This window comes from Rhipicephalus microplus, chromosome 2 (assembly GCF_043290135.1).
Source record: "Rhipicephalus microplus isolate Deutch F79 chromosome 2, USDA_Rmic, whole genome shotgun sequence".
NCBI classification, from domain to species: Eukaryota; Metazoa; Arthropoda; class Arachnida; order Ixodida; family Ixodidae; genus Rhipicephalus; species Rhipicephalus microplus.
Window position 1 is genome coordinate 266,489,094 of NC_134701.1, and position 13,912 is coordinate 266,503,005.

The following is a 13,912-nucleotide window of genomic DNA, read 5'->3' on the forward strand; positions in this document are numbered from 1 at the left end:
ACTGCTTTGTTTATGGTACTGTTGCCAGAAACGATTTTACTTTTGTTTGAAACAGTGGAATTTTGTTTAAATTCATTGTCTCCCACCAAGGGAAACTTGAGAGGAAAATGAATCCAAATTACCTGATATTATTAATTATTACTTCTGCAATACTGATACGATTAGTATTAGGCAAAGAGGAAATGCCGGTGGAGCCACTTTAGCAACTTGCCCTTGCTGCTGTCAGAAATATTGTCACTTCCTGCTCAAAGATTTCTCATTGCTTTAAGTCTTTGCATTTTCCCTTAACATCCGCCTCGTTTGCTGTAGCATAGCGGTGACAACATCTCTGCCTTTCCTGTCTCTCCCGTTTCTTCCTTCCTTTCTTGACACAAAAGGAGCTTGGCAAGGTATACCAATCACAAAGAAACATGGATAGCACTGCTGAACTGAGGTTCCCAACACCAGTTTGCATGACAAAATGAACTTTGACAACACCTGCTCAAGTGTTGACTGTTTATTGCACTCAAAAAGGAGTAGCGCTTCACATATGAGAGAAACCAGAAAGTGAAGTCTGCCAGCCTTAACATCTGTTCCGGGAAAGAAAAAGATATTTATTCACAGAAACACAGGAACTTCTGCAATGAGCCACAGGTTCCTGTTATGGTGTGCCGGTGTATACAGAGAGAGGAAGACAAGGAACAAAAGCAGAGGACGAATGATACTGAGGAGGGCGAGAAATAATTGTGCATTCTTATATACAAACCTTGTATGAAAGTTGTACATCTAGTCCAGGGGACTGCAAAATCACTAGAGCTGTTGCGTCGCATTGGCCTTTAATAGAGTACACCATCATACAGTCCACCATATTGCTGCAAAGCCAGTAGAAAGCAAGGCTGCTGGTAATCAAGACCCACTCACCAATGACATCATAGTGAAAGTAGTGCATAGGAGAGCAAAACTGCACACAGAAAAAAATGTGAACACTTTCTACACATTTTCAACAGTGACAGTGCACGGACGTATGTGTGCCGAGGTTTTAGTGCAAAATGAAAATAAAGAACCAGGCACTTGTGGGAACAAACTGATATATATGTCCCCCCATCCCCTGTCATAATTGAAATACAGACACATAAGCACACACAGCAACCCTGAGAAATTTACTTCTTATTGAAATCAATATGCAAGCAGTGGAGGAAAAAATTTTATTTTAGGGCTTATGTCGAAGGGCCTTCTTGCAGATACATGTTTACTGAAATTTAATTTGCAAAGTGGGAAATAAATTGATTCATTATAACAGTCATGTGGGCATGCAGTAAATGCTTCTAAGTAAAAAAAAGTTAAAGTAAAAAAAATAAATTTACACTGTCTTTAACAGGAACAGCAGACGTAGCAAACATTCACAAAAACTCCCCAAACTCATGGTCATCCTCTTCAACAATCTCCTCTGCTCCTTCAAACAGCTTGTTGAAGCAGCCTGAACTGGGGTCACTGAAATGCTGGTATGGGTTGCCGGATGATCTGAGGGCCTTCATACAGATCCAGCAGAAGTATGTTCCGCAGCGCCAGCAGGTCATCTTGTTGCATCCGTCCTGCTTCTGCAGACCCAGCATTGAAGAATAATTAGTATTAGTGCTTTACTCGCACACAAGCAATTCAACATTATGATAAATCGTCAGATATAATGAAATGGAGATGACATTTCGCTGTTCACATATTGTTTTGACCAGACATCCTCCAGCTACGACAAAACATAGGATGTCATGTTTGACTTAAATCGGGGAAGGGGGGGGGGGGGTTATCGAGGGCTCCTTTCTTTAAACACAGCCTAATAAAACCAACGAACAATAAAGCTAAGAAACATATAGGGACAACATTACTTGCATGTTTTAACTGCAGTATAGTAATTATGACATAAATGGCAAAGAATTGAAGTGGATGAAAAATTGACTTGCCGCAGGTCTGAAGCGAATTTCCAGTCTTTGGATAAAACCTACTACGTTAAGGTTTGACATAGTATCAATTATAGTGAAGCAGACGTTACCATACATTATATGAACACTCAAGGCACATTTACACCATCGCTAATGCTAGTGATGTATTGTCCCACTCAATGGAGCACGCATAGCCTGCACGCTGAGGGTCAGGGGACTCTATAGACGTAGAATGTGATTGACTGCGAAAACAACAGGGCAGAGCGGACAACAAAATAAGGTATGTGCCTTCAGTGAGCCAAATGTAACATATATCATAGCCTTCACAGAAAGTGGTAATGAGCTTACCACACAGAACAGCTCTTTACATACATTTGTCATTTCTTGACAAAGAGAAAGAAGTTGGCGAGTGCAGGAATCGAGTACGCTATCGCCAAATAATTGGCACCACGTTACACTCTACTGCTGCAAGGAATGCCTAGATCAACGGGTCAAGTCGAAAAGCCGCCCTGCAACACTTTTCTAAGTAACCATAGAATGGCCTTTAAACATTTTTATTGCATCACAAATCAACCGCTGCAAAATTTTTTAGAATACATCATGTATGAGCCAAGTTGCAGAGATTTTTCACACGCTGAACTGCTTTCTTTCCTGTTTCTCTCCCCAGCTAATTAGGGAAAGATGGCAGAAAGGAGGGGGAAGGAGATTTTGCAGGCACATCATGGCCTTGAGTATTTGTTTTTTTCAAAGCGCATAGTTGTGCATGTGGCAGTTTCTCTTGGTGGCCGCAGTAACGACGCAGTCCGCGATACTCAAATCAGGCAGTGGCCGTGAATTTGGGTATATTTGGCATCATTTGAGGGAACGATTTCCAGATCACTTTGAGAATTTATTGTAAAATTTAGGCCACATATTGCACTATAATGCATAGCGCACACATTTTCAGGAGCCTTGACTCCCTATCCGCAGCATTTTTCGACTACGCTGAAAAAGTTTTGCAGTATCTCCTTAAGTAAAAATGTCATTGTATCAGCTGCTCAAGACGGTGCTAACATAATACTATAGCAGAGCACCCCTGGCTAGCCTCCCTGCCTTTGCCTCCTCGTTTTGACATCTTTTTCAACAATACCTCTCTCACAGCCCAAAATATAATGGATTAGCAAATGTTGATGATATGTGGGGTTTAACGTCCCAAAACCACCATATGATTATGAGAGACGCCGTAGTAGAGGGCTTCAAACATTTTGGCCACCTGGGGTTCTTTAACGTGCACCCAAATCTGAGCACACGGGCCTACAACATTTCGCCTCCATCGGAAATGCAGCCGCCGCAGCCGGGATTTGATTCCGCGACCTGCGGGTCAGCAGCCGAGTACCTTAGCCACTAGACCGGCGGGGCGGGGCGATTAGCAGATGTTAGGGCAACAAGTTGAATGAAGCATCTTAAGTGACGTTGAATAAGGACAGTCAGCCAAGAACTTCATTAGGAGGACAATCCATGCAAGAGGCACACTCCTAGAGCACTGATTCTCTGGCAACGCTAGGAGCTCGAGTTGTGAAGCAACGAGCCACGATCTCGTGAAACACAGTAGAAACAAACCTTTTCTATGACTTGTAATCAATTGCGATGACGTTTGTGCAATGTTAATGACCATGCAGTCAGCAGTGTCATAAAGAAACGCGTCCCAAATGCAAGTCGTCTGACCAACTTTTAAACGAGCAGCAACAAGCACGAAATTGTGAGCAAGCCTGCAATGTGAACATACAATGGCTTCAGAAGTACAGTAGACTCTAATTTAATGGAACCTGAAGGGACCTGGAAAATATCTTCTATTTAGCAGGAGTTCCATTTACTGAGAGATGAATGAGGGAGGAGAATAAAAGCACAAAACCAATCCTGCCAAAAGCACTTGTTCCATTCAAGCAGCAGTTTTGTTTAACAGATGTCCGTTTACTGTGAGTCTACTGTTATAAGTGAACAAGGGTGCAAAACAGTGAGGTCTTGCAAGTTGATAACGAAGTTGGCAACATGGCATAGACTTTGTTTACCGTATATACTCGTGTAAGGGCCGCCCTCGTGTAAGGGCCGCACCCCAACTTTGAAAGCGGATATTTCGAAAAAAAAAAAAAAACAAAAGTTCAAAATGTCCCGCCAGAAAAGTGTAGTTAGTTCATTTACAGCCAGATGGCGCTGCACGCTTTTCCGCTTTTATTCTACTTCCGCCGACGCGCCGACCACGCTGTTGACAGCGCGCCGCCATATTTGCCTTGTGCGGCCTCTTTGTTGGCATCGTTCCTAGCATCGTGTCGATACGTTGGCAGCGCGACTTCAGATCGGTGTCGTCGGTGTCACTTTGTTGGTTGTAGTGAACCCTGCAGAAGCCAGCGCACGTGACGGACGATGGGCCGGCATCTGAGATCATTCACTGCAGCATTTAAGCTGCAAGTGATTGACTATGCCGAGGAGCACGGGAAGCGGGAAGCTGGACGAAAGTACGACGTCGATGAGAAGCGCGTGCGTTACTGGATGAATCAGAAAGATGCCCTCGCCGCTACTAACAGGAGCCGAAAGGCGTTTCGCGGGAAAAAGTGCAAGTACCCGCAACTCGAAAGCGAGCTCGTCAACTACGTCGTCGACACACGAAGGGACGGCTACGCCGTATCGACTGACATGATACGCGTCAAAGCCCTCAGCATCGCTCGCCACATGGAAATACCCCCGGCACAATTCAAGGCAAGTCGGGGCTGGGCTACGCGGTTTATGAACCGTAACCAGCTTTCTATTCGGCGCCGAACGACGATTTGCCAAAAACTGCCGCGCGAGTACGAAGACCACGTCATTAAGTTTCATCGCTTCGTGAATGCTCTCAGGAGGGAGCATGAATACGACCTGTCCCAAATTGGGAATGCGGACCAGACACCTGTGTGGTTCGATGCACCGGAAAGCACCACAGTGGATTTAAAAGGTGCGAAAAGTGTGTCTGTGCGCACGACTGGTGCAGAACGCCAAAGGTGCACTGTGATGTTGTGCATCACGGCAGACGGCAGGAGGCTTCCGCCGTACGTCGTATTTAAAAGGAAGACTCTCCCAAAAGAGAAGTTCCCTCAGGGAATCGTCGTACGTGCGCAAGAGAAGGGCTGGATGTCCGAGGAACTGGTCGTTGACTGGATTAAGACCGTCTGGGCAAACAGACCTGGAGGGCTGTTACAACGGAAAGCCCTCCTTGTTTTGGACAGCTTTAGGGGCCACTTGACCGACCGCGTCAAGAACCGAGTTGCCGCAACTCGTACGGACTTGGCCGTCATTCCCGGTGGCCTGACGAGTGTGCTGCAGCCGCTCGACGTATGCGTCAACAGACCATTCAAAGTGGAATTTCGCCGATGTTACTCTGAATGGATGGCTGGAGGCGTCCACGAGAAGACCCCTACAGGACGGCTGAAGCGGGCGTCGCTCCAACAGGTGTGTGAATGGATTTTGAATGCGTGGCGTGCCATGTCAGTAGAAGTAGTTGCTAAAAGCTTCAAGGTAACGGGAATTTCGAACTCCATGAACGGCACCGAAGATGACCGTCTCTGGGAAGACGCGGACGCCGAGGCGAGCTCCTCCGAGAACGAGGACAGCGAAATGGAATCCGAATAAAAACATTTCTGGCATGTCATTTGTGACTCTTGCACTCTGCTACTGTTGCATAAACAGTACAGACCTTTGGCCTGTACTGCCTGTACTAAATCGGCCTGATTCGTGTAAGGGCCGCACCTAGCAAAATTTTCGAAAAAAAAGTGCGGCCCTTACACGAGTATATACGGTAGATCAACTGGTTTAAGTCACTCAAAATTGAATTGTTTCAAGTAAAATGCACACTTAAGAAGGAATACTGGTACACCCCCCAATCACTGGTACAAAAAAACACATTTAATTTATGGAGATACATATAATTAAATAATAATTTTCACAAAACTACAAAATCTTCCAGCAAGCAAGAAAATGCACGATATTTTAACATACAGTCCAGCCTACAGGGAAAGGAAACAACAAGACAAAATGCTGCCTATACTACTTATATAAGGCATATATAGCGATTCAGTTCTGAGACAAAGCCACGACAACAATCTTTGAGGAATAAAAGTCAGCCTGACAGGTAACAAAACGCGCCTTTGCCTACATATACAATGATACGTCAAAGTTACATTGGTATGAATAGTAATTTCAAGCTTTAAAAATGAACCATTATGACCATTCAATTTGACAGAGGGACTGCCACTGCCCTCATCTGCCTATATTGTGCACCGTCTTACGACAAGTAAAGAAAAGCAACAGAAACAAGAGTTTGCAGACCTCAATAGAAATGCTGCAGTGTGGGCACTTCTTGCTGTTCTCCTGCATCCAGTCCTGGGTGAGTGATTCATCCACCAGGAGTTGCAGTGTGCGTTTCCCATATCGCTTCTCCATTGCTTGTTTCCCCGCTGGAGTTGCCGACAGGTATTCATCTCGGATAGCCCGCTGCTCACCTGTAATTAGCAGTCATGCTTATTTTTATTGAAACAAGATAGTAAATTAACCAAGTTGGTTGAAGTCCTTTTTTAATGGAACAGCGCACTACTAAACGAAGGACGAGAAAAGGTGCACAGAACCCGTGCATGTCCTCATCCTTTGTTTATTAACATCCTGTTCATTATTTTTATGTCACTGAGTTTGACAATAATGTTACTAGGGGAATAAAAAAAAAAGTGGCATTAAGGTCTCTCAGCTTAGTAAATAATGCAAATAATGAGTAATAATAAAATACATGGATTTGCCTACTTTTTCTGTCTAAGGATTCGTAAGTCATCATTGAATTACTTTTAATGCTTTAGTTTTTTCAGTGCTTGATGACTACCAAGTACCAGAAATGAGCAAACACTACAAATTGTAGCACTAAAGTAAAATTTTTTTTTTTGTAGAAAACTACCAATTCGAAAGGCCTTAAAGAAATACCCAATAAAAATTGGACAAACTGATGAAAACATCAAAATGTCACTAGGAAAAAACAACTGTTCTGAGAGATAGAATTCATTTCACATATTTTTTAACAGTTGGCTATATTTTTGGTGGATTGTCAGCACATGGTGGCTGCATGCCAGCGTAATCCAGAACGGCACATACACCGTTGTGCACAAATCGTAGGTTGTTTATTCTCAGTCAACTTTGATTCCTGTTTGCGCCCAGTCTAGCTGTTTATACACTGCTTCGAAGCATGCAGTGAACAACATTGGGGATATAGTATCACTTTTTTTGTGCGTTAACATAGAACAAGCATTAACATAGCAGTGGAGTCTTCATAGACGTCAGCTAATGTATTGAGATAGGATTTAGGTACTCCTTGTCAATTTAATGCTTTTAGAACTGCAAATATTTCTACTGAGTCAAGTGCCTTCTTGTAGTCAAATTAAGGCTAAAGTAACGAGGTTTGTTGTATTCAGCATCTTTTCCCATTACCCAGTTTATTACAGGAATGTCACCTACTGTACAGTAGGTGACATTCTGCCTTTTCAGAACCCAGCTTGTTTTTTGGTTGGTTGAAAGCAAGTATTTCGTTTATTCTGTTTGAGATTACTTTAGTAAATATTTTGTATATCACCAAAAGACCTATATTTCTATAGATGGGCCTATGTTTCTTTAATGTCTCCTTTCTTATGTATTAGTATTGTAGTGTAACTAGTGTGGGCTTGGTCTTTGCGAGCCAAAGGATTGCGTTCACCGTCGCCTCGCGTGGCTAACGCCGCTGCACATGCGCGTTCAGACAGCCGAGGCACTTAGCGCAGCGTGGCAAGTACACGCTCCTGCTCTCAAACAAGTCGCAACACTTAATTGCCTGCAGCAACACAAAAAACACAGCACAGCACCTATTGCAAAAAGGCAGCGGGAAAGCAAACGAGGCTTACCCACGCCAGGGGCGAAAAGTGCAACACAAAAAGTGCAATGAGCACGTCTCCGTGTGCAAAAGGGATTGAGAGAAACGGGCCCTCGCGACTGCTGCATGCTCTCAGGATCTGTGACCGCAGGGCCTAATTGCTCGAGCGAGGGCAAACTCTGTTCGCGTTGGCTTCTAGAGGTGCGGGTCTACGACCACGTGAGAGGACACCGCCCTGCTCTTTAGCCTAGTGTTCAAAAGGGGCAACGAAAGGTAAGCATTCGCTGCGGGCGCAAAGAACGATTGACGAGTCCCAGTGAGCCCCAAAGAAGAGAACCGACTCTCACTCGAGTGCAGCGCCACAGTTGACATCCGGGTGAGACGGGTCAACTTCACTCTCGCTCCCCCCGCACTGATAAACTGCAGAGGAGGGGAAAGTCATGTCAGGAAATGAGAACGGCGACAAAGCCCGGGCAATAGAGACAGGTTCCCACAGTTATATGGTGGCATTTTCCCAACTCGCTGGGAATGTTGCCATCTTAAGGCATTGAGTTTAAAACGTAGCTATTTTATTCCAAGTAAATTCTCCTCTGTCCTTAAATATCAACAGTTATTCCATTGTCGACAGCTGCTTTTCCCCACAGCATATCCTGCATGGACTTTCTAATCTTTAAGGTAGCTACACATGTAACTTCCGTATCTTTCTCGTCGCTATTTCCACTCTAGGTTGGATGGCTTATTTTCGAACTACAATCAAATCCCGCTACAACGAAATTGACGGGTCACACAAGAAAATTCATTGTAGCAGAATTTTGTTGTAGCAAAATTTTATCTACGGGCCACACAATTTGGTAAGATCTGGTATGATCATAACTTGTCCTTTGATCCTGGCAAGTGCATGCATTGAACTCTCCCCCAACTTGGACATACCTGGCTGCACTCCAAGTGAACGTATTTTCTCGCATATAACATGATCAAAATATGCAAAAAATTTAAAGCTAAACTCGGCGTCTAGGTTATATGAGAATATCGATGTGCAAGTTGACTTCGCAGTAATGCGAGGTAGGCGGGCTTTGCATCAATATGGAGGTACATTTTAGATACTGAGCAGCTTAGGGAGGAGTTCAAACCTGTGTGCGGTGTGACCTCCCTTATTGCACGTTTCCGTCGCATCCCCCTCCCTCTCCCAAGTCGTCGACGAAGGCAGGAAGGCAACGAAACGCTTTCTCAGTAGTGCAGTGTCCGCACCTCCACTGTGCATGTGCATCCCCCTTTCCTACGCTCCCCATCAGAACTTCTTGCACATTTCCGTGAGACGAAGCAAGTATGCTTTGATCATAGCCATTGATCGTCAGTCTTGCGGCTTTAAACGTTTCCGTGAGATGGAGCGCATCACCTTCGGTTAGCATGGCATACTGTTCGATGTATCTGGTGTGTGCGTTGAGGGACCGTCTGTTTAGCAGTGCCATGGTCATGAGCACTGGCAGCGTTCACAGCAGCGGCCACCGATACCAAGCGATGGTGACCGCCAGCGTTAGTCAGGCAGAGGTGGTGTGCCTGCTCAAGGGAATGTAGATGAGTTTGTGTGGGTGCCATTCACCATGTCCGCGCTGCTTCGCACTCACACATGTTTCCCATTTGTGGGAGATGGTGTAATTTTGTTCTTTCTTCCATCATTTGCAGTCGGGGGGTGTGAGTTATACACATGGGAGGGTTATAACAAGAAAATACAATGTTCAGAGGACCCTTTTAACGTGGCGATCACGCACCGCCGCGAATGATCTAGCCAAAGCTTTGCTAGAGGCCAACTGAGAACTGCTATTGAAAGTGACGAAGCTCTGCACCACCGTGGCCATAGTGAACGAAGGGAAAGCCGTAACGCTTCCTGCCATTTTATGGCTTTATTGCCTTCAACCTGCAGCTGTGTTAGCTGTGCACCTCCGCAGCATATTTCCCTGTCGATACACACGACGATAGCGGCCGCAGTTTTCTGCGCAGCTGTTGCGGCAAACAGCAGTTTCCAATCTGTGGACACTGTTTTCAAGCTGGCAATGTGCGTGCCTTCAGAAATGCGTTGTTGCTATCCTTGTTCGCATCGACGCAGTTTTGCCCGCAGCGTTGCGACATACAGTACTGGGTAGAGTTTGCGCATGTACTTTCATGGCCGCCCGTGATCCCCACGACCGCATTTGTGTTCGCAGTGGTTGTGACAGAATGTAGTTATGCTTGGACTAGGTGCACGTTCGCAGTTACGTTTTCAATCTGTGGGCATTGTTTTCAAGCTGGCCGTGCGCGTGCCTTCAGAACTGCGTGTTGCTATCCTTGTTCACATCGATGCGGTTTTGTACGCAGCGTTGCGGCAAGCACTGTTGGCTAGAGTTTGCGCATGTACTTTCATGACTGCCCGTGATCCCCACAACCACATTTGTGTTCGCAGTGGTTGTGGCAGAATGTAGTTACGCTTGGACTAGGTGCACGTTCGCTTGGCATGCACCATCATAACGCTGTGGATGCCATTCACGATCGCTGGGCTAGTGAGGACGAGCGGTAGTTTTGCTTTGAGCACGACGTCAAAAACATGGCCGGAGTTCTTGAATGATTCTGCCACTGCCCACGTGTGCATCCAACGTACCGGCAGCAGCATGGTGGTTAGGCGACCTGTCTTCGAGCATCTAATGACGAGAAATTAACTATAATGCGCATGCGGCTGCAGAAAACATGTCTCCGATCAACACATGGGTGTTGCGATGCAGTCGCGCGCTTCGGATGTCATGAGCCAACGAGAAATGGCCAAATTGGTAGTGGAATTTCGCGACAACCCTTTTCCTTAGATGGCAGTACTCGCGAAAACTTCATGGCAGCGGAAGTATTTCGAAAAAGTACTATTCGTTGTTACGAAACATATTTCACATAGCTTTTATGAGGAGCTGACGGAGTATCGAAAATTATTCATTGTAGCGGACTTCATTATTGCAATATTTGACTGTACATATATACTTCAGCGTAGAATTCCTCTTCAACTCAAACTATGTCGCTGCAGTTATTCATAATGTTTCTCTGCATGTTCTTTAGGGCGGGCAGTTTCTTTCTTTCGTGTGTCAGATCAGCCAAAGGAACGCAGACAGGCATGTCTGCCCACCTGCCCTTTGGCAATTTTTATACACTGAAAGACTAGCGCAGCAGCGCCTTCCTGAAAAGTTGCGTAATATCTTAAACAGAGCAGTCGAAGAATAAATATATATATATATATATATATATATATATAAAAGATGGACACCTTGAATTGATTATTCAGTGCCCCTTTTTATAAAATACACAATGAACTGTTCTACTCTGGTAATGCATATGTTAATTCAGCTCAGTACAATGAAAAGTTGTCCAAGTTTTTTGGTTCATGATGAAGGGGCGCGCAACAAACAGCACATGGCCAGTAGCACGTCGTCTTATGCCCCTCTTTTCAATGGCATGTTCGGGTTTCTTTTCTTTTGTTGAGTTTAATTTACTTTTACCATGCAATTTTAAACTTCCATTTGTATAACGAAAAAAAAAAAATGTGTCTAGATCAGTCAACTGTTGGTATTGCTTGATACAACATGCTGTAACATAAGTTTGTACATCCTTGAGCTGGTATAGGAGGGCTACTGCATAATTTCCTACTAAAATAAAAAGAGAGGCAACCATGGTGCTAATGCACTTAGCTGCATGCTGAAACAGCACCTTTCTCCCCCCCCCCCCCCCCAAGAAAAAAATGAAAGGTAATAAATTTGATTTGAACTCTGCTTCATATTCATGCAAGCAAGCTCCCTCACTGGCTTTGCTATTGAATACGACACAAGAAGGCTGCCGTTCAAACAACAGTTCATGCGGTTATACGGCAAGTATTAGAACACATCCGCGGCGAGCTGGATTTGAAAGACGAACCAGGTTTTAGCCGGCATGGCTGGACCCCGTGATAGACCATACGGCAGTAGAGGCAGAAAACAAAGTAACAGTTGGCACACTGTGCCATGGATAGACCTGGGTCCAACACCACCGGCCGCTGGCACTGTAGTCGGGGGCAGTAGGTCAGGTCCTCCTGGGAGTCCAGGTAGGCACTGAGCAGGCTCTCCTCATAGCGTGAACCAAGAGCATCACCAACCAGTGCTTTCACCTGCATGTAACAAGGAGCGAGAGTCTGAGAGAATGCTTCAAGCTCCTCCGAGACAGAATATCAAGCACTGCTAAACAATGAAAAAAGAAGAAAGAAAACAAGACGTTAAAGGGGTCATCACCCACATCTTGGGTTCGGCGAGAAAAATTCTGTGGATAACAGACACTGCTACAAACATCAGCCAAATCTTGAAGTCGTATGCACCAAGGGGAGCTCTTCGGCGAGAAAAATTCTGTAGATAACAGACACTGCTACAAACATCAGCCAAATCTTGAAGTCGTATGCACCAAGGGGAGCTTACAAGTAGAGTGCGTAGTTTCCATTTTCCAGGGAGCCCTATTTTTATACAGAGGCCGTCCTCGCTTTCTTCGGGGCTGCCAGTACCCACTGCTTTACGTCATACAGTAGGCAGCAAGCTAGTATTGGCCCATAGCCAACATAAATCAAATGTGGTGCTTGGATCAGATGCGCTTCTTGCCACGGGATGCCGACGAAGTGAGACATAACAGCAGAGAGCAACCACATTTCATAAAAAGCACTCAAGGTCATGGTGTGTGCCGAAGTGATCTTTTTCCTCTGTGCCATCCGTCCCTGCTATAGAGAGGGAGGGAAATATGGTATGAAGAAAGGCAGGGAGGTTAACCGGAAAGCAAATATCTGGTTTGCTACCCTCCCTACTATAGGTTCCAGTGTGCTCACCAGGATGAGAACAAAGAGAAAGTACTTCTTTAAAGCTCGTGACAAATCCCTGTAATTCTACTTGTTCCTATCAGATTTGATAAACTTTGGCAGTAATCAATTCATGAGACAATAAGCTCCGATACTGAGATCATTTGATGATTACTTAAAAAAATGGTTCACGACTCCAACTGACAACCAACTTTTATGGTACCCACTACTTCAGTGTACTGGACAGCTTGCCAGCCACAGTTTTCAGTCTTACTGCGGTAAAGCAGAATGGTGAAATTACCAAGGAACATTCTTATCAATTAGAACTGTTCAGTCTATGTGAGACTTAGTTATACGCTCAAAACAGCAATAGGTGAGAGTGACAGTGACTATGCGACTGTATCGGCAGGAAGTGGTATGATATCACAGTAGTGACACGGCTGCTGGATAAAAAAAAAAAGGTGCGGCCTGTTGCCTCGCGTTGCGGTCAATTGGTGAGCTGGTCTTGGCAGAGTTAACAGTTTCGGCCGCAATCATGGTGAGGACTCTGACACTCCACTCATCAAAGCGGATGACACTTTGTTTTTCAACGTGGTTTTATTTATTTATTTATTTATTCGAGTACCTACAGCGCCCAGTTTGGGCATTACAGTAGGGGGGAGGAGACATAAAACTTGAAATTGATACAGGGTATGAATACCGATAACAAAACAAGTAAGCATGCTCAGCTTATACAGTGTGTACACATTCTCGGGAACATGAGGCAATCAAGGAAAAGTAAAACACAAACAGAAATGCAGACAGAAATTGGCATCTTTCATTTCAACAAAAATTGTGACAGAGCATTTAGAAATGAGGGTGGCGGGGTGGATACAATATATTCTGGTAGGTTGTTCCATAGAGCGATAGAGCGTTTCCTTTAGTTTAGGTGGGCCTGTTTAGGTGGTTGCCTGAAGATTTGTGCGTGTTCGTGTGCCTTTTTGTGTACTTTCTCGTGCTTTTTTTTTTTGTGCAATCTTGTGTGGGGGGTAGCTTTCCTCATGTTTCCTTTGCTCGAGAATGATTCCTTTGTGCGCACATGTGTGGGAGACGATTTTTTAGTGGTGTAACGCCATGAAGCTGTAGTGTGCCACTGAGCAGCTCGAACGTGAAAAAAAGGACTCTACTTTGAAGTACAACGTATTCCCCTGCGATCTATAGTGTCGAGAAGCGTATTGTTTGGAACAGAGCACTTATTTTTGTCACAAACAAACGCTGAATTAGATGCGCACCATCGCCTCCAGACGAAAG

The 13,912-nt window shown here is 44.8% G+C and overlaps 1 protein-coding gene across 1 annotated transcript in view; it reads right to left on the minus strand.

Moving 5' to 3' along the window:
• Positions 1-798: 798 nt before the first annotated feature.
• Positions 799-13,912, minus strand: part of LOC119170026 (E3 ubiquitin-protein ligase RNF14) — a 40,544-nt gene continuing 27,430 nt past the window's right edge. Inside the window, exons 7-9 of the mRNA XM_037421042.2 lie at positions 11,725-11,953; positions 6,249-6,421; positions 799-1,577 (exon numbers count right to left, since the gene is read on the minus strand). Of these exons, the coding sequence (XP_037276939.1) occupies positions 1,380-1,577; positions 6,249-6,421; positions 11,725-11,953 (600 nt within the window). The 3' untranslated portion in view covers positions 799-1,379. The remainder of the gene's footprint in view (positions 1,578-6,248; positions 6,422-11,724; positions 11,954-13,912) is intronic.